The 24,185-nt window shown below is 39.7% G+C and overlaps 1 protein-coding gene across 4 annotated transcripts in view; it reads left to right on the forward strand.

The window, feature by feature from the left end:
* The window catches only part of LOC137344524 (plasma membrane calcium-transporting ATPase 1-like), a 119,076-nt gene that overhangs the window by 27,140 nt on the left and 67,751 nt on the right, over nt 1-24,185 (forward strand). For 3 of the 4 annotated variants that reach the window (XM_068007563.1, XM_068007562.1, XM_068007560.1), the window contains exons 2-7: nt 6,677-6,874; nt 7,843-8,097; nt 9,887-10,012; nt 10,729-10,854; nt 16,464-16,499; nt 23,410-23,571. In XM_068007563.1, coding sequence (XP_067863664.1) covers nt 6,677-6,874; nt 7,843-8,097; nt 9,887-10,012; nt 10,729-10,854; nt 16,464-16,499; nt 23,410-23,571 — 903 coding nt within the window. The remainder of the gene's footprint in view (nt 1-6,676; nt 6,875-7,842; nt 8,098-9,886; nt 10,013-10,728; nt 10,855-16,463; nt 16,500-23,409; nt 23,572-24,185) is intronic. The other variant, XM_068007561.1, reaches the window with a different exon arrangement.

Raw genomic sequence — 24,185 nt, forward strand, 5'->3', positions numbered from 1 at the left:
GAGGATAGGATGCATAAACTTGAATAAAATTATTCCCTTGAGTATAGTAGATTGAGAGTTGATCTGACCAAGGTATTTAAAAGGATTTGATAGCATAGATATAAAAAAACTATTCCCTTGGATGGGGGAAAATCAAGATCATGGGGACAATATCTTAAAATTAGAGCCAGGCAAATTGGGAGGGAAATTGGAAACCACTTTCACATAAAGGGTGGTAGAAATCTGCAATTCCACCCCCTCCCCCAAAAACAAACACACATTGCTGTGAATGCTGAGGCATTTGGAGCTTTCCAGACTAAGATCAGTAGATTTTTGTTTAAGGGTTTCAAGGGATATGGAGCCAAGGTGGGTAAATGGGGTTGCTGTGATCTAATTGAATGGCAGAGCAGTCTCGAGGGGCTGTATTGCTTACTGCTGTCCCTATGTGCTTGCTTCCAAAGCTTGGGCTTTTTAAAAAAAAAACAAATCCTTAAGTCATTGAGGCAGCAGTCACTTGACTTCTTGGTATGATGGGTTAAAAATTATCTCTGATATGTGTTTTAATGGGGACAGGCTTTTTAAAATACTTAGTTTTTGTTACAAGTGCTGTGCGAGACGCCCATGAATGGGCTGTGCTCTCCATGATCTTGAAACATTTACCTGAGGAAGGAGAAAATCTCCGAAAGCTTGTGAATTTAAAATAAAATTGCTGGACTATAACTTGGTGTTGTAAAATTGTTTACAATTGTCAACCCCAGTCCATCACCGGCATCTCCACATCATGATCAAGTAGTGTGCCTCTTGGGGTGAGTAGCCCAGGGCTAAAAATGACATCATTCAGCACTGGAATTTGAATAGTACTCCATCTTTTATCAGTCTGAGAGATGGAAAATATCAAACTCTAGACTTATTTATTTGAACTTATTAAACTGTTCACAGGAACATATATATTGGTCAAATATCTCCAATATTTTTTTAAATTCTGGAAACAGTTCACGGGCATTAATTTAACCTTTTCAAGCTTCACGCTTCAGTTTTAAAAAAATCTAATAAACTGTACACCTGAAATACCTTTTTAGTCACATGAACTCTCCTTTCACGAGAACAGTTTTAAAGAATACTTTTCCCATTCAAGATAGGTATGCTCACCAAGTTTGACTTTAAATTGAATATCGAAGTAACTGTTCAGTTTTGCCCTGTGACAATATCGCCAACTCTTGTTATTTCCCCGCGATTAACATGCAACATTAGGGACTAATTGCTGTAGATACTTCTTTGAAAAAGATGAATATCAACGTGCCTGAGAAACGAGCAACAGTGGGTTGGACTAGGTAACTTATGAAGAAAAGTACCAGAACAGACTCATAGAATCATAGAAGTTACAACATGGAAACAGGCCCTTTGGCCCAACATGTCCATGTCGCCCAGTTTATACCACTAAGCTAGTCCCAATTGCCTGCACTTGGCCCATATCCCTCTATACCCATCTTACCCATGTAACTGTCCAAATGCTTTTTAAAAGACAAAATTGTACCCGCCTCTACTACTGCCTCTGGCAGCTCGTTCCAGACACTCACTGCCCTTTGAGTGAAAAAATTGCTCCTCTGGACCCTTTTGTATCTCTCCCCTCTCACCTTAAATCTATGCCCCCTCGTTATAGACTCCCCTACCTTTGGGAAAAGATTTTGACGATCGACCTTATCTATGCCCCTCATTATTTTATAGACTTCTATAAGATCACCCCTTAACCTCCTACTCTCCAGGGAAAAAAGTCCCAGTCTGTCTAACCTCTCCTTGTAAGTCAAACCATCAAGTCCCAGTAGCATCCTAGTAAATCTTTTCTGCACTCTTTCTAGTTTAATAATATCCTTTCTATAATAGGGTGACCAGAACTGTACACAGTACTCCAAGTGTGGCCTCACCAATGCCCTGTACAACTTCAAGACATCCCAACTCCTGCATTCAATGTTCTGACCAATGAAACCAAGCATGCCGAACGCCTTCTTCACCACCCTATCCACCTGTGACTCCACTTTCAAGGAGTTATGAATCTGTACTCCTAGATCTTTGTTCTATAACTCTCCCCAACGCCCTACCATTAACGGAGTAGGTCCTGGCCCGATTCGATCGACCAAAATGCATCACCTCACATTTATCTAAATTAAACTCCATCTGCCATTCATCGGCCCACTGGCCCAATTTATCAAGATCCCGTTGCAATCCTAGATAACCTTCTTCACTGTCCACAATGCCACCAAGATTGGTGTCATCTGCAAACTTACTAACCATGCCTCCTAAATTCTCATCCAAATCATTAATATAAATAACAAATAACAGCGGACCCAGCACCGATCCCTGAGGCACACCGCTGGACACAGGCATCCAGTTTGAAAAACAACCCTCGACAACCACCCTCTGTCTTCTGTCGTCAAGCCAATTTTGTATCCAATTGGCTACCTCACCTTGGATCCCATGAGATTTAACCTTATGTAACAACCTACCATGTGGTACCTTGTCCATTGGCCTTTTGTGTGAATTTCCTGTTTCTGTACTGCAACATTCTATGAATCATAAAATGTCTCTGTATGGAACAATTCCTTTGCTTTTCTATGTTGGAGCAGGTTCTATACATTGTAAGGTAACCAGAGGAAGGTGTTTTCACACCTTTAAATGGTTCATAGCACAAAACCAGATTTGGGTTTGAACAGATGGCACTACCAGTGCGGTGAACTTGTACTTCTATTTGCACCGCCACTGTTGTTTTTTCAAGTGAGTAACCTGTTCCATCTAATTAGCATTCTAGGGATAAGGGGATGAAACTGATGAACTTCATCAGGAATCTTAGTAAAATTGTGGACAGATCAATCCAAAAACTTAGATCTCCAACTATTGCTGCTTTTTATATTGTTCAAGCCCTATACCAGTGCTTCTGGCTCTTGTCATGGGTCTTGTACAGCCGGCCTTAACCCGAAAGTAAGCTTGCCAGGAGTCACCAATGCTGGGAAAGCCCAGCATAACGGACGTCGGCAGCTGGTGTGGGTGTTGGCACGATGTAAAAGCAGCTTATATCAATTTGCTACCTCTTACAATTTTTTTTTGAATGCAAGTGGTTGTGTTGGCTTCTCAAACTTGAACTTTTTTTTGGGGGTGGGGGTGTAACTTCTGCATAATCAGAAATAACTGGTGATTGTGTTCAAATATAAGGGTTATTTTTTTAAAAGTTTTCTCTGGAATAGTTTTATTTTTCTGAAGTGGAAATGTACCCCTTTTCCCCCAATATTTGTTTGTGTCTCATCTACTTTCAATTGGATTATCACTACAATATACAGCAATTGTTTGCTTATATTGTATCCTGACTTTTTAGGTGTTCTGATGCTTTGGCTGCAATGAAAATGAATAGACGGATTGCCTGCCTGTTTCAACATAGGGAATGGGGGTGGCATCATAGGTTTCTTGCCAAGGTAGGAAGGAAACAAATGTGGTCTGTGTGGGCTCTTGAGTTTGGACCTAAACACTGAGGAGCTGGATGGGCTGAATGACCTCACATTCTGTCCTCTCATTGTTACCTCTCATCAGCATAAAGCGTCCCTGGTCTGCAGCAGTATAAAACCTGGAGTTGCTCCTCTTCCCCTAACTACCTTCCAACATCTATCCTCCATGTTCGGTTGCTTTATGCCCTGAGATATGGATTGGAACCTATAAGTTTTTTTTATTACCTTGGCCTATAGCATTTTTGAAAAAATAAGTGTGAAATATAGTATCAAATCCTGGAACTAATTCACAGCCCCAGTAAAATATTTTGTGTGAGGCTATAAAATGTTAATATTTAATCTTCATAGTGCAATCTTGAAAACTATCGGCAATATCTTCTGGAGGGAAGAGAGTGAGCTTGTGTGATGTGTAATCTCGGCTAGGAACACTTAATCAAAAAATATTCTGTGCATCATCAATCAACCATGTGACATTTCTTCTCCCCACAGCCTTAGGTTGTCTGGTTTATTCCAGTGATGGATAAGACTTTTGTACCATTTTTTGAGTTAGTGGCTAGATCTTGCTCATCAAATGAACAGGCGTTGCACCGATTCCTATTGTGTGCCTATCACCAGTATGCCTGCACCCTTAAAGATGGCAGCCGAACATTCTGGAAAATTGTGTCTACGATCTGTTTACTGGATAAACAAAGCTATTCTTGGTGCTTAACTGTGTTGAAATGTTAGCGTGAAACCCTAGCTGCTTTCATATTTGGTTTAGTGGTGTGTTAGTGTCCCCTGCATATTGCGGAACCTGATAGCCAATCCAGCAAGCTTACTTTAGGGTTCCAAAGCTGGTGTCTAGAAAAGCCCACTCCTGTCTTTTAAAGCTGCGTTTAGTGACACCACCTGTTGTAATTAACAAGATCTGTGGTTGTACTGCTAGGAAGTGGGAGGACAATCACCCAACACTTTGCCTGGAATGTGTAATTTGATGCAGTCAGCACTACCAAGTGGGACTGTACACGGGGTCCAGCTCTGGGGCTCTTCCATTACAATTCTATGGGATTTTAACCGTAACCCTGGCACTTACCAACAACCTCAGGTGAGGAACCCTCTCTGTGCAGAGTGAGAATAAAATAAAGGCTGCATTTAGTTACACTGCCGGCCCAATTAATGAAGTGTAATATGTAATTTGATGCAGTCAGGCTGTAGACTGACGCTACTGCATTGAAGTTCTCTACATGGCTAAGTGTAGAACTCAACAATGTATCACATTTCAGCACAGCACTAACATTCGGGCTGGGCTTGAGTCACTGAGCGACGTCATGCACATGCCTGTCATTGGCCTGGTGACTGTTAATATTCACTCCCTTTTTTTTAAACCAGTTGTTCTAGCTGCCAGCTTTAGTGAATCTAGCAAGTTTACTTTGGGGTCGCCACTAAACCATAAAACCTGTATGTCAGGAGCTGGTTGCACTAGCTTGTCCAGTTTAAGATCTGCATACTGTAGACGCTCATGAAATGAAACTTGATGCTTTTGATTTTTTTTTAGAAATCAAAGCACCATAGGGGAAGGCAGATTTTTTTATTATGGGTGTTGGCATACAATAGGGGCTTTTTTGTTTTGGGCACAGTTAGAGAAGATCATAGACACTTTCTGAATTTGGATTCAAGTCACAGATAATGAATAATTCGTGCTTTAATACTTAGGATAAAGGAGCAGAGTGAAACTGACTGAACTATTAAAAAACAAGACTGCTTCAATCTTCCCATTTTTGGTTTCAATTTCTCCACCCCTTTCCCCTCCCCTCCCCAACAGGAGTCAATTACTCCAGCATTGTACATACTACATGGTCATGAACCACTATACTTAATCAAGTATAAACACCAAATGAAACTTCTACATTCATTCCAGAATATACATTACAAAATGGGTAGCTTCATATGTAAAAATATATATTGAGGATTTGGGGGATTTAAAAAAAAAAATGAAACAAATATTTGGTTTTGCATCTCATTGAAACTGCATGCGAACAACAAAGCAAAATAACTGAAATGTTATACTTTTTGCCAAACTCCTTAGCATCTTGTTCAGTCTCCACAGTGAGAATCTGGTAGCGTGTGATGGAAAAGAAAGTGTAAAGAAGGGTACATGGAGATTCACCAGAATGATACCAGGACTTAAAGGGTTAAATTATGAGGACAGGTTATATAAACTTTGCGTGTACTCCCTTAATTATATAAGGTTGAGGGGTGATCTGATTAACGTATTTAAAATGACAAAAGGATTCGATAGAATACAGAGGAACTATTTCCTCGGTGGGGGGGGGGGGGGGGGGGAGAAATCCAGAATAAGGGGGCACAATCTTAAAATTAGAGCTAGGCCATTCAGAAGTGAAATCAGGAGGCACTTTCACAAAGGGTAATGGAAATCTGGAACGCTGTTCGCTCCAAAAGGCTGTGGATGCTTGAAATTGAAATTTTTGAGACTTGAGATTTTTTTTTTGTTGGATATGGATATTGAAGGATTATGGATCAATGGTGGGTAAATGGAGTTGAGGTGCTGATCAGCCATGATCTAATTGAATGGCAGAACAGGCTCGAGGGGCTGAATGGCCCACTCCTGTTTCTATGTCTTAATGAGTTGGAACATTTACAAGGTAGATAGTGACTGCAGAGTGCTGAGCGAAGAAACTTTCACCCAAACCCATGATTGTTTAAATTTGGCGCCAGAGGTACCATCAGGAGGTATCCAAGGATGGGCTTGAATGACTTTTTCTCTTTCCTCCCCTATGATGAAAGTACCTGGCTCTCATTCTACACCCCTCCATGTCTAAAACTTGCTATATGGAAAGTTGAAGGTGTACATCCATATTTTGCCACTCCACAGGACTCTATATTGGAGTTCTAAAATGCTGCATTAACTAACAGTACATATGATGATTGTAAAGAATACACTTATTCTTTAACAACTTTCATGACCTGCTTCAGAGTGGTAGTGATTTAAGAGCAGAAAATGTTTTGGCCCAGGTGGACACCACATTAAGCCCAGAGGCAGAATGTGGGTTATCCAGTCTTGAAATCTGAACCATTGGTACCTCTTTAATGGACATGAGGATTACTGGTAATTGACAGCTCATATATTAAGACTTGATGCTTGAAGCTCATTGCATTGAGATCCTATACCTTTTTCGTAATAGATATTTCCTCTTTTTCTTCCTCAGGTTTGTCTGGCAACCCGGCTGATCTCGATAAACGAAAACAAGTATTTGGTCAGAACTTTATACCACCCAAAAAGGCAAAAACATTTCTGCAGTTAGTATGGGAAGCACTACAAGATGTAACTTTAATTATACTAGAAATTGCAGCCATTATATCTTTGGGCCTTTCCTTTTACCGTCCTCCTGGAGGGGACAGCGAATGTAAGTATCCAAGACATCTCTTATTAAAGGATGGTACTTGCGACGCTACTTAAAGCTGGAACTATATCTAATTACAAGAATAAATGTGTAAATCCATAGCTTCACAATCTCCAATGAGAGGAGGATTTTTTTTGTATAAAATTCACTATCCTTTCCAATTTTTTCAAGTCTATGTTGATTGTGGCCAATGAGGTTGTAGAGCCAATTACTCCCAGACCCCCAGTAATGGTGTAATAGAGGAGATATTAGATGCACAGGAGCAGTAAAGGGATGAAAGTACCTCCTATTTACATTTTAAAGATGATGGGGAGTTTGATCTGAGGAAATTTGCTGCTTTTTTCTGCATCCAGGTCTCTGGTTTGGCATCCAGTCCTAGCACTGACTTATAAGTAAATTAATTTAGTAACTCTTTGACATGTACATAACCCGTGTCATCAGGGTGGTTCAGTGCAAGAGGAAACCAGAATGGTTAGTCTGCACAAGGAGGAAAATGACTAATTTAAGTTGAGCCCAGCTCCAAGGTCGCAGATTTTTTCTTAACATTAAGAAGCAGGAGTAATTTATACTGAAAGTATTTCCCCTGGGTTTTCCTTTTTAATGTATTACAGATTCTGCAGGATCTATATGAAACTAGTTAATACAGAGAAAGTTCTGATCTAAAATCCATAGACCAGTAATCAGTTATGCATCAAATTGTTTTGAGCTCATTCTAGCTTCTGCTGGCTCCTTGATTAAAGTAGCTTGGCTCTAGGTTGATGGTCACTAATTTATTTAAGGACCCGATGCTTCTACTCAGAATAATAAATTGAGGTTTTTTTCAGTTGGAAATGCATGGTAATAACACCAGGTGAAAGGCTAAAATATATTTTCTTTTGCAAACATTATGCACAAAACAATGATGGATCTTAATTGTAAGCTACTATGTTCTGTCTGATCGTTCCACCTATATCCTGTCCTCTACCTTGCAGTATGTGGGGAAGCTTCAGAAGGAACGGATGATGGGGAGGCAGATGCTGGCTGGATTGAAGGCGCAGCTATCCTCCTCTCTGTAATTTGTGTGGTGCTGGTGACGGCATTCAATGACTGGAGTAAAGAGAAGCAGTTCCGCGGCCTGCAAAGTCGCATTGAGCAGGAGCAGAAGTTCACCGTGATCCGCAAGGGTCAGGTTATCCAGATTCCGGTGGCAGAAATTGTTGCAGGAGACATTGCGCAGATTAAATATGGTGAGTGGTAAGCAGAGGAGTTCTACTCGGCAGCTTGTTACAGCACACAACATTGATGTCTGATTTCAAATTCAAAGATTCGCCACAGTGTGGTTCTTGATTTTGCTAGGTTGGGGTAGCAAGTGGAAGCCTTTCAACACTCTAAATTGTATGCGCTGGAGGAGGAACCTTTCTTACTCTATTGCCTACATTTGAAAGATGGTATGAGTTTTCTCTTGGCCCCACAGTTCCTCGGTAGGCAAGTGGGTATATAGGTCTTGTATAGATTACTTTTTTGCATTAACCCAATTCCTCATCGATTATTCACATAGTTCCCAAATTATATCCACACAGAACAATCCTGGCATGTGGAACTCTGATACCCCAGTAAAGATTGTGTTCTGTATAAAATGACCAGAGATGTAAACTCTGTCTGGCAAGGAGATATCAAAGTGGGATGATTTGACTGAAGCAAATGATGGTGCTGAGACAAAAATATTGAAAGCTATATGTATCCCAAGGATGTAAAGGAGGAGGATGTCAGTTCACCAAAGAGACACTATTTGGCTTCTTGTATTTGGAACTCTCTCCAAAGACAGCAGATAGCAGCACTAGCTTGTTTTGGCATATACTTGAGGGATCCCTGCATTGAGAAATATACTAACAAGGCTGCTGAGCTGAAGGAAAATTCAAAAGTTGTTAACGCCAGGCAAAAGATAAGTGGGTTGAGACATTTCCTGGCAAGAAATATATTTTTAAAATTGTAAATGTATACAAATTAGCTTTTGGTGTTGTATAACTCAACTACCTGATCAACCTGCGTAATTGCTGTTCCAACCAAAGCAGTGAAAAATTCTGTTTGATCCATAGAATGTTTCACTCCTCATACGCAGTAAGCTGTTTCATCTTCACTGCCTCTAACTCCTTCCACACGAGTTAATCCTTTGCACAACTAGCAATATCATTTATCATGGGCCCATGACTCCTAATGCTGAATGCATGGTAACTAATGCATCTGTTTCCCAAACTGTTGTTAAACCGAACTGTAAGTACTTTGCCAAGGAACACTTCTTGACCAGTTCTTTGGCCAGTAAAACTTGGAAGCAGATCATTTAAACTGAACGTAGAATGGATGGAGAGTTCTATTCAGGAGGAACCAAATGTGTGTACATGTATTTCATAGTTTTAATACAATTCTCCTCTTCCCTAAAACCAAGAAATGAGGGGATTTATATTGTCTGTTTATTGCGTGTCATCAGTCTGAAGCCACATCTACTACTAAATTTTAAAGGGCTTGTGCCAAAGATTTGATTTGACTGAATTAACTGATTTGTAGTTAGGGATTGAGGGTAAATCGCAGACTGAAGTAGTTGCTTGCAAGAGAACCTCCCTTCTGAGGTTCCAAAATTACCTGCTGTAACACACTGGGGGTCATTTTAACTAAATTGGTGATATTGGATTGTACATCTCATCTGATTTTTATTACCATTGACTTCAGTGGAAAGGAAAATCAGTTGGGGTGTATAACGGGTAGCCAATCCGATTTCGCCCACTTTACGCTAATGTTAAAACAACCCCCATTGTGTCTACTTGCAGTAGAAGCAGAGATAATATTGAATGGGGACTAAAACTTTAGGAACAGTACATGTGTCGCTGTTCTTCTGAAAACAGTGAGGCACATGTATGCATTCAGACACATTCCTATTCTGTCAGTGAGATGTGTTGTTACAATGTTCTTGCTCTAGATTCACTTCTGTTCCAGCTGTGGTCAGCTGACTAGGATATAAACTTAATGTTTGTGCTTCCACAGGTGACCTTCTGCCAGCTGATGGTATCCTCATCCAAGGCAATGACTTAAAAATAGATGAAAGTTCTTTAACGGGAGAGTCAGACCATGTGAAGAAATCACTGGTGAAGGACCCCATGTTGCTCTCCGGTAAGCTCAAGGAACTGTTGTACTTAGATTTAATTTATGGATTAGCGAAGCATAGATTGCAAGTATAGTGCCCTCCTCTTGAGACACAAGTGGGTGTTGGTCTGATTTGGATCCCTTAGATTTAATTTTAACTCCTGGTGAGAAGCTAGCAGGAGCGGATGGCAATCGCGCACAGGAGTTTTCGTGGGATGCCCAGAAAATTAATTTTTGAATGCTGTTCACCCGCTGGTGCTGTGAGGGGGGGAGGGGAACCAAGATTGGGCATCTCATAAGCTGCCCACCAGCATCAAGTGAAGGCTGTCATCAGCTAGGTAAGTTCGTGCTAGGGGTGTTGAGAGGATCGCGTGGCTGGGGAAGGAGGGAGCCTGGTGTAGCCGAGGCCCAGACTTTTTGTGGGGCTCGGAGGACCATTCCCGCACCCAGTAAGGACATTTTTTTTAAACTTGCCCTAGATGGCCTGCCTGGCTCCCTGGACGGCTTTACCTGCGAGTTGGCCGGAGTGGGCGCTTCACTCAGGGTTAAAATGCCACAGGATCCCAATAGGACCCCAATTTGCATTTGTTAATAAGGCTCCAAACTAAGTCTAAATGTTAATGATTAGGCCTCAAACTTTCTCCTCCTAATTGAGCAATTAGTGTCTAAGAATTGTTACGAGGCCACCTAACTTCAATTATCTTAAATGGATGGTGTAATCTTTTACCTGCCTCTCCCTTTAGGTACCCACGTAATGGAAGGCTCTGGCCGGATCCTTGTAACAGCAGTAGGTTTGAACTCCCAGACTGGTATCATTTTCACATTATTAGGAGCAGGTAGTGATGAGGAGGAGAAGAAAAACAAGAAGGGTAAGTAGGCCGTTTTCTGCCACCCCCGCCAAAATAAAGTTAGAAATGACTAACCTATGCTTTTTTTTTCAACCTGGCTATCTCAAGAATACACACTTTATTTTCCTAGCAGTAAATGAGTATAAATATTGTGCCTCAAGTTTAGAGTTTGTAAGTATTTGAGTTCATTGGGGTGCCAAATAGTAAGTTCTGGCCACGTATTCTTGTGTGAGCTACTGTTGCATCCTATTGCACTCTGCAGTTTTACAGTACCACAATTATATGAATGGTAAGTATTCAGCCATCATGTGTTGTAACCAAAAACATTTGTTTTAAGAAACAATGTTTAAACTTCCAAATTCATTATTGCCCCTTTTTAAATCCGTTTTAGAATTGCAGTGGTGATCCAGATTTCTTTGTGAAAGGACAGACTATGTGATAAATGCAAGCGGAGTAAAACCTTTTTACTGATTTGGTTACTAAATTATTCTCTTAGCTTTAAATTGAGTTTCATTTTGACAACATGTAAATGTTAAAGGGATCAAAAGATGGCTCAGTGCAGTAATGTATGTGAATGATTGATTCTTATAAATGGTACCTGGAAAAGTATTTCAAGAGGCTTCTTTGGGGTTTCTGTGTGCACCTAATTCAAGATCACAAACAACATAATCAAGAATTGCCTATTGTGAGAAATGGAATAAAGCTATATGCAAGTGGTGACAATGAATTGTGCATATACGCTACCAGCTGATAAGCAGAATTTTTTTTCCCCCAGATTTATTTGTTTTTGATGGACAAATACAGAACCTTTTAATGTGTTTTATTTCGATTTTTAGTTTCCGACATTGTCAGTAATCAGGTTTACCCTCTGCTGGAATTTACCTTTTTTATTCATTCTCGGGATGTGGGTATTGCTGGCAAGGCTGGAATTTATTGCCCATCCCTAGTTGCCCTCGAAGGTGGTGGTGGTGGGCTGCCTTGCATCCCTGCATTGATACAACTGAGTGGTTTTCTACGCCACATCAGAGGGCAGTTAAGAGTCAACCACATTGGTGTGGAACTGGAGTCACTTAGGCCAGACCGGGTAAGGACGGCAGGTTTCCTGCCCTAAAAGACACTTGCGAACCAGTTGGGTTTTCACAACAATTTACTTTTTTTTTTAAACTGGTACCAATTAAACTAAATTCAAATTCTCAAACTGGCATTGTGGGATTTAACTCTCGTTCTCTGGATTACTGCTCCAGTAACATAACCACTATGCTACCATATCCATTTTTAAGTTAAATGTATTAACTGTTGTCCCTAAAAGTTTTGGCACAAGTAAATTGATGTTTCTTGTCAAATATTTTCTGGATGTACTTTTTTTTAAAAAGTGCTTTACAGTTTTAAATTGGGGCTTAAGTGTTTTAACTACATAAGTAGTTTGACTTAAGCTGTTGTATCATTAGATTCCATATTATAAATCTTTTTCCACCTGTGCTTGGAGTTGACTCCTAGGCTTTGAGAATAACTAATGTTCTGAGCTAGATGTGAATATTTTACTTGTGATTCTCGAGCACAGATTTTCCCAGGAAATATACCTAGTCTAACATTTTATTATCCAGTGCAACATGCTTTTTAGAGAACGATGGATAAGAATTCCTTCTGGTAACGATCGATTGTAACTGAAGTCTGTTGAAATACAAGCTGGTGACATTGTGCTGTATAAAATCTGGCTTGGACTCTTATTGTGGCCTTTGTTTAAGTACCACATTTTTTAATTGGCAAGGCAATGGGCACTTTTTATCTCTGAAAACCTGGGAAGCAGTTATTGAAGGATACATTTAATTGCACATTAGAATTCATAATCATTGACAATGCAAATGCTTGTAGATTTGTGTCTGGTCACTAATTACTAAATCCGTTTGAATTCATAACCGTAATCAAAATATTTTGGGTCGTCCATTCTAAGGTCTGGTAGGCTGTCTAGCAATGAATATCTGGATCTCTTTCTCCTCCCCCACCCACCCATCCAAAAAAAACCTCTGGTTTTCTGGTCTAAACCATGTAGTGTAGGATGGAATGACCTTGGTACTGGCACACGTTGCACTGATCAATTTTTCTGACATTGATGCATTTTTAAAAAATAATTCACACATTTTATTTGTAATTAACCCAACTCTTAAAATGGATTATGCAATGGTTCATAACTTTTACTTTCCTTCCCTCTCCCTGCCATTATTTTCAGGGGGCTATTTGACAATGCAGTGATATTGCCAATATTGGTGCACAAAATGTCCTCCCTTTTCCTTTTTGAATTACCACTGTAGGCCTTAAAGGGTTGAATGCTTGGAGGGGAAGCAATTTGGATAAATGCTGTATCCTCTCTTCCAAAAAAAAAACACATTCCACTGAATGCCAAGAAATTGTAAATGCTGAAAAAAGCCATGACTTCTCATTTCAACGTAAGAATTACATTTTCACAATGCGAGACCGCATCTTTTATCATTTGTAGAACTCTCATGCCCAGTATACCAATCCCAAAAGGAATGGGTTGGGCATAATGAAACTTGTATAAATGCTTTTTCATTTGAATAAACATTTACAAACGTACTTTTTAAAAATAAATATTATTTAAAGCAAGTATCTCTAGTTGGCCTACATAGGCTGATTTTTTTTTTAAATGGTTGTTCTTCAATGTCCTGGCCGCCTCAAACTGAGATGGTAAGAGTAGTACTCCTCAAATTGGCCATGATTTTCTGGTTAGTTTAAGTACTATTACAACAATCAGATCTTCTATGGAGACTACATGCATATAATGGAATCTTTTACAAGGCTGGGCATTTTAACTTGCTTTAGAAATGTTCGTTATAGAGTTAAACCACTGCCTAGGTGGGCCCATCTGAACAGATACTGTGTTCATAACAGCCATGCACTTTGAAACCTATATAAGACCTGTAATATACCTTAACAGGAGAAACATGTTCACCTATTTAAGGGGCTTGGTGGTAGAAATGCTTCACCATTCTTTCCACTTGCTTTAGGGTGATGCTTTTATCTTCTGTAAAAGGCTTTCTCAGGCCTTATATATGTTTAGAAGATAATTGGGCTTTAGCCATCTCACAAGTATTGCTCCCACTGCACAAAATAATTTGTTCATTATTGTAAACATTTCGTAGCTGACTTGTGAAATGGTTAAAGTTGGATGAACTTTCTTCTGTTTAATATGCTGTAAAATCATAAAAGTTCTTTCACTATTATCTTTACAGTTTTTTCTAAGAAAGGTTCATCCGTATGATATACCGAACCTTTAACTTTCAATTTCCTCTTTTTAAAGAAAATTTGCATTGACGAGCTTCTTTTACTGGAATTCTGTCCTTTGTCCAATATGACGCCACTCAAATCTAATCCTAATTTGGGTTGGGGGATGATTGCAAAACAAGAATTAAGGTTTGAAATTCCACAAGAGCTTTTGGGACTTGTTTTTCCACATGCACTTATTATTAGAGAGCCTGTGGCTTCTTTTCATCTGGGGACGCCTAGAAACTTCCTGAATCTATAAATTGGGGAAAATGTTGTTCAATGCTATTAATTGTACCTGCTGATACACTACAGACTGGACTGACATGAAATGGTTTACAACTGTAGTTTATTTTGAAGCATTTAATAGACTGGCAATGAAACTATGTGGGAGTCCATTTAGAAACTTGTATGATTTAGGTTCTGCAGATGTTTAGTGAAATAATACGCTATACAAGGAAATGAAATATATCACCATGAAACGTGCACTTTAGAATGTTGGTATCCAAATACCATTTGGAAATGAGTAATTTTCCACCAGCACATTGAAAAGCAGTTGTGCCTTGAATAATTTTAATCTTGCACAGCCAATTAACCCTTTCTACCTTTCTTGGTGATCCTGTGCACTACATGTTTCTTGGTTCTGAGATTGGGCTGTTCTTCACCAGTCACTGTATCCAAGTGACAAAGCAACAGAAAGTGTGCAAGACTGAATCATGCATAAATTATTTACTTCTATTTTGTTTAAATTTTTTATTCCTTATTGGAAGAAAATGCCTCCCCTTGACAACCCAGCTGAAATCAGGAGCTCACTAGATGCAGAATTTAGACACAGGCCTGCACCTTACCATGTTGTGGTGTGGTATGTTAGAACTTCAAATATGCTTCGTCAGCTTCCTCAAATATTAGCTTTTTTTTAGTTGAAGAGCTGCTTCAATTCTTGGGAGTAGGAATGTTTTAGCCAGCAGTATGATCAGATAAATTATTCCACTGGCCATAGATCTATGCAGCTTTGTCATTCGTGAGTCATTGGGACAGCCTCACCTATGGAAATGTTTATCCAGTCACTCTCTCGGCCATGGCATCCTCTGTTAATTATACAGTGAAATCCCTACAACGAAACTACATACACTTTATATGCTGAGTATGGTGAGCATGAGGTGACTAAGCTGAGAAGGGAAATTTTAGTCCTGTACATCTCATTTCACTGGAGCAACTGAAGCTCAAGATGCTAGAATTTTGAAGAAATTCCAGCTCCCAAACATACTGCATAGCATATTCCTTTACCATCTGATTCCTCTCCCAAATCCACTTTTCCATCATTTTATCTACTCAACTATAAACTTCAAAAGCCTTGGAATTAAGCTATGGGATAACGCCAAATGTTTTTGTATGCAATTCTTTCCTCTGCTGTTTTAACTGAGGAGTTGACCCATTTGTAATAAACTGGCTAATGCTTCTGTTGCAATCGTGGAGGAAATAATCTTGTGCGAAGACAATGTGTTTGTATGCTGCTAACTTCCGAGGCCACTTATGAAAAAGATTGATCAAGTGTGGCAGAGAGAATATTACTTTTTCTGTCCAGATGTCACATTGCTTATTCATTGAAAAGTACAGAGTTCAAGTTTTTTTTTTAAATCTCTGCATCCTCTATGGAAGGTGACCAAAGATAATCAACGAAGCAATGATTTTTGCTGCTCAGGCTGGAATTTCAATCCTAAAAGAAGTCCATTCTTAACCAAACAAAAGTTTGTGCACTTTGGCATGATATTGTTCCATTTCCTAGCCATAACTAAAAAATATTTAACATGGTCAATGCTGAAAGGTTCGGTAACATATAGGAGAACCAACAACAAATAAGATGAATTGTTGTCTGAGCCCATTGTAATATGTTTAACCACATTCAGACCAGATAAGAGAAAACCTTTTCCAAAATTAAATTACCCTGATTCCAAATTTAAACACACACACACACACACACACACACACACACACACACACACACACACACACACACGACGAATGTGCTATCCAGCAACATTAAGTGCTACCACACTTTGCAGTTACTAATTGGAGGAGCGGCCAACGTGTGTCAGGAGCAATTAGTACTGCTGTTGGAGCTTTCCTGTGGAAATTACCCTTTTTATTCTGGGGAATGACCTGGACTGTAAAGGTTTAATAACTCAAAAATGATAATTTGTTGAACTGAAATGATTTTACAGTAATCCCTTGGCATGTACTAACAGTCAACATTCCATTCCCAGTTTCCGGCACTACTAAACATGAGCCTTTTACATTATAGCATTTATGAAGTCATGTGACGAGCATTCCACCCTTTTCTGTTTGAACAGGTAAAAAACAAGGAGCCCCAGAAAATCGCAACAAAGGTAACCCTCATAAACATAGAAGAGCACACTAACTGGAAACATTCTTTCTTCCTTTTTTTTGTTTTAACCATTATCCTTGTTCTTCAAATTCGCTAACACAGTGGGACCTTCACCTTCTGTTTATGGGGGTACAACGATTATTGAAAAACTATGATCAGTTGCAACACTGTTTAATACTACTGGTCTAGTAAAGCTGTTCTGGCTAAGAACTCTTTAGCTGTAACCACTTCGATATTACGCCCAAGGTGTCCTTTAGAGTTCTGTCAGCATTTATTTAAGCAATGTGGTGACACTGCCAGTTTATCCACACGGTGAGATAGTCCCAGTCGCCTGGGTGAAAACTGATTATAACCTCTGCACGTATTGGTGATTCGTTTGAAGTGTTGGCCATAACAGTCACTTTCACCTACAAGAGATGTGAAGTGGACATCTTAAATACTACACTACTTTTTTCTGTGCTTTCACTGCTTATCATTTGCCATGTTGGGAGGGACAGAAAGGCATGAAATTGCAATGGGATCTCCCAAACACCTACAAGATTTGCATTGAAAAGTCTGATGCATTTATTAGACTTCCATCCATTAAGGTCTCCTAATCTCCAAAGATGAGAATTTGCTCACTTGTTTAAGCCCCATTAATGAGCAGGAGCTAGCTATAATCATTCATTGTGAAGTTTCTAATAAATTAATATCTTTGAGCCTTGTCCTCTCTCAAACGTTGAGGCCATGCATAAAAACAATCATGCTAGAGGAAAGCTGTAATATAACATGGTGTAAATGAGATGTTTAATTAATTTTTTTTTAAAAACAGTAATCGTTGAACCCCTACTGTTTCCTTCATAGTCTCAACATTCACGTTGTGGTTTCACCACCGTTCCTTCCAGGCTGTGTGGAGGACCTCATACATCACCCTCTCTGCAGTTCAGCTTGCCTTCCTTCAGTCTCTCTGACATAGTCTTTGTCGTTTTTTTCCTCTTTCTTTGTTGCTGTTAGCTCTCCTCTTCACGAAATGTAATCATTTAAATAGGATAATGACATTCCAAAGCTTTAAAGGACATTGTATCCTTGTGAAGCTTGTTGTTGACTTTCAGTTTTGGCAATGATGTTGTCCTTGTGCTTTAATACAGATTGTCATCATTGTGTTAATAGTAAAAGAGGCATGTAATTGTGTATCAAAGCACAAACAATATATTTTTGTATGGAAGCTGCAAACCTTTGAAAATTCAACAAGCAAATGTCTGAAGGATGATGTGGTCAGATCTGTGGGTATGAAAATATAAATTATTAAACATCTGGTCCATTTCACCAGAACCCCTCTCAAATGGCTCAATTGACTTGATTTTGCAAATACTTTCATAACTCCAAAGTTATGGAATGATGGGTACTTTCCACAACTTCATAGTGAACATCAAAAGTTTTGTTATGCAGTTAACTCAACTCCAAAATATAATAGTGGAATTTGAATTTCTGAATAAAACTGTCTTTTTATATGATCCTCCAGAAAATAAATCTCTCTTCGTCAACTGCCAGGCATTCACCACTGGGGCAAATGAGACAATCACTCTGCAGACCAAGTAGACAAATCCAATTTTTAGAAATGAATTTCTTCTGTCCCATATCTGTGTAGCAGCTACAGCCTGTGATGTAACTTCAGCTTTTTACCACTGTTTGAGCATGGCTACTAGTTATGTTCTCTTGTGATATGAATTCTGACTTGAATGCAAAAATTGCTTAATTCTCCTCCTTGGTATCTTCTTTCAATATACCATGCCCATGTCTATCACTGCAGCTGTTTAACCAGCTGGTAACGTGGATACGAACAGACTCGGTATCTTCTTAATTCGGTACTGGTTTACAGTTGTGGCCATCTGATTTAGGCTTGTTAAATATTTAGACAGACTATAGAAAAGCCTGTCTATCTGGACACTGGCAGCAAATGTTATAAGTTCTGTTATATATCTTGCTGTCAGCTTGGCTCATTTGGTAGTATACTCAGAAGGTCATGGGTTCAAGTCCCAGGATTTGAGCAAATAATATAGGCCTACACTTCAGTGCAGTACTGAGGGAGTGCTGCACTGTTGGAGGTGCTGTTTTTCAGATGACTTGTTAAATCAAGGCCCTGTCTGCTTGTTCAAGTGGATGCAAAAAATCCATGGCACTATTTGAAGAGCAAGGAGTTCTTTGTGCCCTGGCCACAGTGTCAGCTGTGGTTCAGTGGGTAGCATTCTCATGAGTTAGAAGATTGTGCGTTCAATTCCCACTCCCAGCGACTTGAGCGCAAAATCTAGGCTGACGCTCCAGTGCACTATTGAGGGAGCGCTGTACTGATGGCGGTGCCGTCTTTCGGATGAGACGTTAAAACCAAGGCCCCTTCTGCCCTCAGGTGGACGTAAAAGATCCCATGACACTATTTCGAAGAGGAGCAGGGAATTCCTCCTCTGTGTCCTGGCCAATATTTATCCCTCAACTGACATCATGAAGAAACAGATTATCTGGCCATTATCACATTGCTGTTTGTGGGACCTTGCTGTGTGTAAATTGATTGCTGCATTTCCTACGTTGCAGCAGTGACTACATTTCAAAAGTAATTCATTGACTGTAAAGCACTTTGGATGTCCTGAGGTCATGAAAGGTGCTATATAAATGCAAGTCTTTTCCTGTCTTACCTCCATCAATCATTGCCAACAAAAATAGATTAGCAGGCCATTTAGGTAATTTTTGCTATTTGTACGTCCTTGTGTATAAATTGGCTGTCGTGTTTGCCTACATAACAGTGACTACACTTAGAAGTAATTCATTAGATGTGAAGTATCTTGATGTCCTGAGGATACCCTCCCTTGTCCCTTTACTTAGGATGATTAATGTTGAAAGGGACACTGGGATGCCTCTTTGGCATCCATCTTCATTCATTAGTTGTCCGTCACACGCTCTTACAGGATGCTGTTTGTGCAGTCTTATCGGTCCAAGTTGCACATGACCCATGGGGGTGGTCGCTCTGGTGGCCTGCCTCTCTGCTGCGGCTTTGTCCGCGCCCGGGTAGCCCTGGAGAAGGAGCGCGCGGTATCCACCAGTACGCTTGAGGCTTTCCGCGACCAGTGAGCACTGCGGGGACAGGCTTTTGATAAGGTCCCCCACAGGAGGTTGGTGAACAAAGTTAGAGCATGTGGAATGGGGGGTAATATACTGGCATGGATTGAGAATTGTTTAACAGACAGAAAACAGAGTAGGAGTAAACAGGTCTTTTCCAAGTTGGCAGACTGTGACTAGTGGGGTACCGCAGGGATCGGTGCATAGGCCCCAGCTATTCACAATCTATATCAATGATTTGGATGAGGAAACCAAATGTAATATTTCCAAGTTTGCTGATGATACAACACAAGGTTGTTGTCAGGAGGATGCAAGGGGCTATAGACAGGCTAAGTGAGTGGGCACGAACATGGCAGATGGAATATAATGTGGAAAAATGTGAAGTTAGCCACTTTGGTATGAACACTTTGGTAAGGACGGCAGGTTTCCTTCCCTAAAGGACATTAGTGAACCAGATGGGTTTTTACGACAATCCGGTAGTTTCATGGCTATCATTACTGATACTAGTATTTTAATTCCAGATTTTTATTTAATTGATGCCCATGAATTGGTGAACTTCTAAGAGGGAATTCCCTCTCTGCAGGAATTTGTAGACCAACTCTTTAAGGAAGCAAAGTTACCCAACATAATCCGAGTTCCAGGAAAGGTTGAGAATCTACACCGTGTGAAAGTACTGATGAATGCAGCTTTAAAAAGGAAAGGTGCTCTTAATTTAGACTAAGTACATGGGTCTGGAAATTCCTTGGGGTCCACTCTGCTGGCGCAAATGCAGTGGAATGGAACCCTCTCCTGCCTTAGTCCCAGGCTGGAGACCCTGTTCCCACATTTGAGGATAGGGTCATTTGTGGACTGACACCTACAAGGCCACAACAGTAGCACCTGCCCCAAATTGTAAGGTGCCCGAGATCCCCTGACGTTCAATGGGGTCAAAGAAAAAAATTAACTTTTTGGATTCTTTGGGCTCACTTTTGAAATGACGGTGGGTTGGCAGTGGGGGGGTGGGGTGAAGGTGCGTGTGGCAAACTGGAATTTTAAAAAAACTTATCTTTTCCAATGCGATCGTGATGTAATTGATGATTAAAGTTGTTTCCGGGTTTCGTGCCAGGCAGCCAGCCTGATTGATGGGCTGTCTGCCGACGGGAGCTGCAACGCTGAGGGGGAGGGAGGGAGACACGTGATCTGGCGCTGGAACAGAGTGGAGGGTGCTGAAGATTGGTGGGGAGGGTGGAAAGGTAGGTTTTATTTTGTTTTTTTAACTTTGTGCAATGTTTTTTTATTTAATTTATTATTTATTTTTGCCTGATCCGGCCCTTCACACCTGGTTTCACTAGGTGTGAATCGGAAGCCATGGGAAAGCCACGCAGGTACGTTTAAAATCGTTCTAACTACTACGTCAGAAATAAGTACCTTAAGTACTTCAATGAGGTATATTTGGTTCTTCAACTATCATCCTGCCAGCTTTAATTAATTGCCGGCGGGACTTCCGCATTCGTGAAGCGGGTGCATCTGTGGCAACTCTGGAAGTCGGCGGGTTGGAGCCCACCTCCGAATCCACTTGGGATTTTCGCCATATTCCGAACCTGCTAGGGATTTTCGCCATATTCACAGCCCCCAACGCACCCACAATTTGATTTTAAAATTGAGCCCTTTGACTCCAAAAGAAACCATTTTGTTGCCAAACAAGGTAATCCGTCCTCTTTGGGATCAATTACATTTGTAAACAATTTTACAACACCAAGTTATAGTCCAGCAATTTTATTTTAAATTACATTAGTATAGAAAAGGTTTACGACCATTCAGAAGACCTCAAAGGAATTCACACCAACTCTCACCTTAACATAGGGGAAACAGGCAGAAGATTTACTTACAGCCTCTCCTACTGGAATTTAAAAGACCAGCAGAAATGGGTTCTACCCAAAATTCCAGACCCCTCCCAAGCCAAATTTGGTCTTTCCATCCCGTCCAGCCTCAGGAATTTTGAGGCCATGGTCAGGGCAGTGTTCAGCCAGAAGTCTTGCGATTTATGGACTAAAATCAGTGAGCTTTTAACTGACTACTTAGTTTTTGTTTTCTAGATTTGTTAAAAATTCCTGAGGATTGAAAGTGCCCAATATAAGCAATCAAGAGACACATACCTAGAAATAAAGACCTGAAAGTATTTAACATCTGTGGAAAACTTTTTTTTCGCAATTTTGAAAGATCTAGTGGGTAGACATTTGAAAAAATATAACTGGTAACACAATGGTTGGCTCAGATTCAAGGAAGGGAGGTGATGTTATTCATCAAGTTGTTGGACCATGGTTCTGGTAGTTGTGACAATGAATCTATGGCTGGAATAACTAAATGTGTACTTTTGGTTCTATTTCACTATCAATATTAAATTGATAACATTTATACAAATTATTTTGAGAACTGCAGTCTTTGCATTATTTAGTCTTCATTTTTCTTTTGTCATGTTGGTTTTTGAGGTTTGTTTGTTGAGATTCTTTGTGCTTTTTCCTCCGTGATTCAGCCTGGTGTGCACAGGGAATTGCTTTCCCAAACTGAAGGTGAAAGGAACATCACTGGTTATAGCTGCTGCCTGAGGGGGTTCTGATTGCCAGTGGAATTTTCAGCCTGTGTCTTGGGTGCATGTCTTGTTTCCTAATGTTGAATGCCAGAGGGGTGGGGGGCGGAGAGGAGGAGAAATCTCCATATTATATGGTCAGTAGTACTACTTTTGTTATTAGCAACTGTTTCCTTCCTTCCTTTTCATTATGGAGTAACAGGCATTGTACATTGTACCTTTTTTATTTAATGTGTACTACATGCTTCATTTACAGACACGAGCTATCCATGGTTTGTCTGTTTTTGCTGTCTTAATGAGATTTTGTTTCTGTGGCAAACTTGATACTGAATTTCACTACACTTTTTTAATCTGATCTATTTTTTGTGGTTTAACCAACAAAAGTGATACTTTGAACAGTGAAATTTCGATTTAGACAATGCTTATAGTCTTAGTGAACTACTTTCCTTAATTGCTGATGTACTGGGATCCAGCTGAAAGCCTCACTGATATTGGCATGTAACGTTTACAATCAAAGTCAAATATAATGACACCATTTGTTGCCTCAGTGTCTGATGCAGGTTTTGGTCATTTATGAACTGCATATCATATATTATTGACTAGCACAAGGACAGATGGATGAAATTGCAATGCATTAGAGTCTTCCATAAATTGTTGCCCTCGTTTAACCCAATCAAGGCAATATAGTAGTCAAATTATTTATATCCCCCATTTCAACAGTATACATATTTGAATCTTTTTTGCTTGATTCATTTCATTATATTAAATACAGCTTGGAGAGCTGTGCAAAAGTGACAAAATATTACCATTTAAATGAACAGTTTATATGAATCTGCCAATTTCTATAATGGCTGCTTAATTTTATGTCTTCCAAACTACTTTACAATTGAACCTTTGGAAACAATGAGGACCACATTGGGCAAAATTATATAGATTGTCGCAACTACTCTGCAGGAATTACCAGTGCAGTATCCAATGTATTTTAAATAAGACTTGATTTATTTGCTCTGTTGTAAGGATTTAAATATTATCTACAGTTTCATAACTTCTGTCACTTTGCTGGAAGACCTTTTACATTTGATCAATCTCCCACATAGCTAATGTTATAAAAGTGAGGGTGAATGCCCACTCCCAATATTCTATGTGCGCACACATCAAATTTACCCACTATTGACTTTGCCTAAACATTTATATAATCAATAATAGTTTTGACTGTTGATGAAGTGTTTGCAAATCTGTTTCAATCTGTTGGACCCAGCTAAAGCTCAGGATGGTGTTGCTTTGGAGATTCAGCCGTTGAAGAGTGAAGAGGGTGGTGACCTAGAAGAGAAAGAGAAGAAAAAATCAAACATACCAAAGAAAGAAAAATCTGTCCTACAGGGAAAGCTCACCAAATTGGCAGTGCAGATTGGAAAAGCAGGTAAAAGAAAATTGACTCCAGCAAAGTAAGAGCTGATTAATTTTTTTTAAATTATATTGTCCGATGTGTTTCTTCCTTCTATATGCTACATTTCCTTCCTATCTGTCTCCTCCTGCCCCACTTAGAAAACAAAACCCAAAATTTTAGAACAGGCAAGATAGTTAGATATAGAAGCTATATGTGAAAGTTGAAGGTTACCAGATGTTATCTTGATTAGTGAAAATAGGAGCGAGATGTAATCTAGCAAATTGTAGGCAAGTTAGTCTAATACCTCGAGTGGGTAAAATACTTTCTCTGTTCATCTGTAGAGCACAGGCCATAGGAGCAGTCAGCATAGTTTTAGAAATAATTGGTCCCTTTGTCATGAATCTGCTCCTGTAATTTTAGTGGAAAAGAGATATCCATAGACTGTGTAATTTACTTGGGTTTTCAAAGTGTTTGTAAAAGTTCAGCATATGAGGCTTTTAAAGAAGTTGAAGTTTGGTAAGTTAGCCAGTTGAAATAAACTGGCTTAAGCATTAAAAAGCGCAAGGTGGTGAATGGAAAATATTTGGTTCAGAATTGGTGACGAGTAGAGATGTTCCAAGCGTCCCCTTCTGTTCACACTTTTACCC

The sequence above is a fragment of the Heptranchias perlo genome, chromosome 27 (assembly GCF_035084215.1).
Source record: "Heptranchias perlo isolate sHepPer1 chromosome 27, sHepPer1.hap1, whole genome shotgun sequence".
In the NCBI taxonomy this organism is placed as follows: domain Eukaryota; kingdom Metazoa; phylum Chordata; class Chondrichthyes; order Hexanchiformes; family Hexanchidae; genus Heptranchias; species Heptranchias perlo.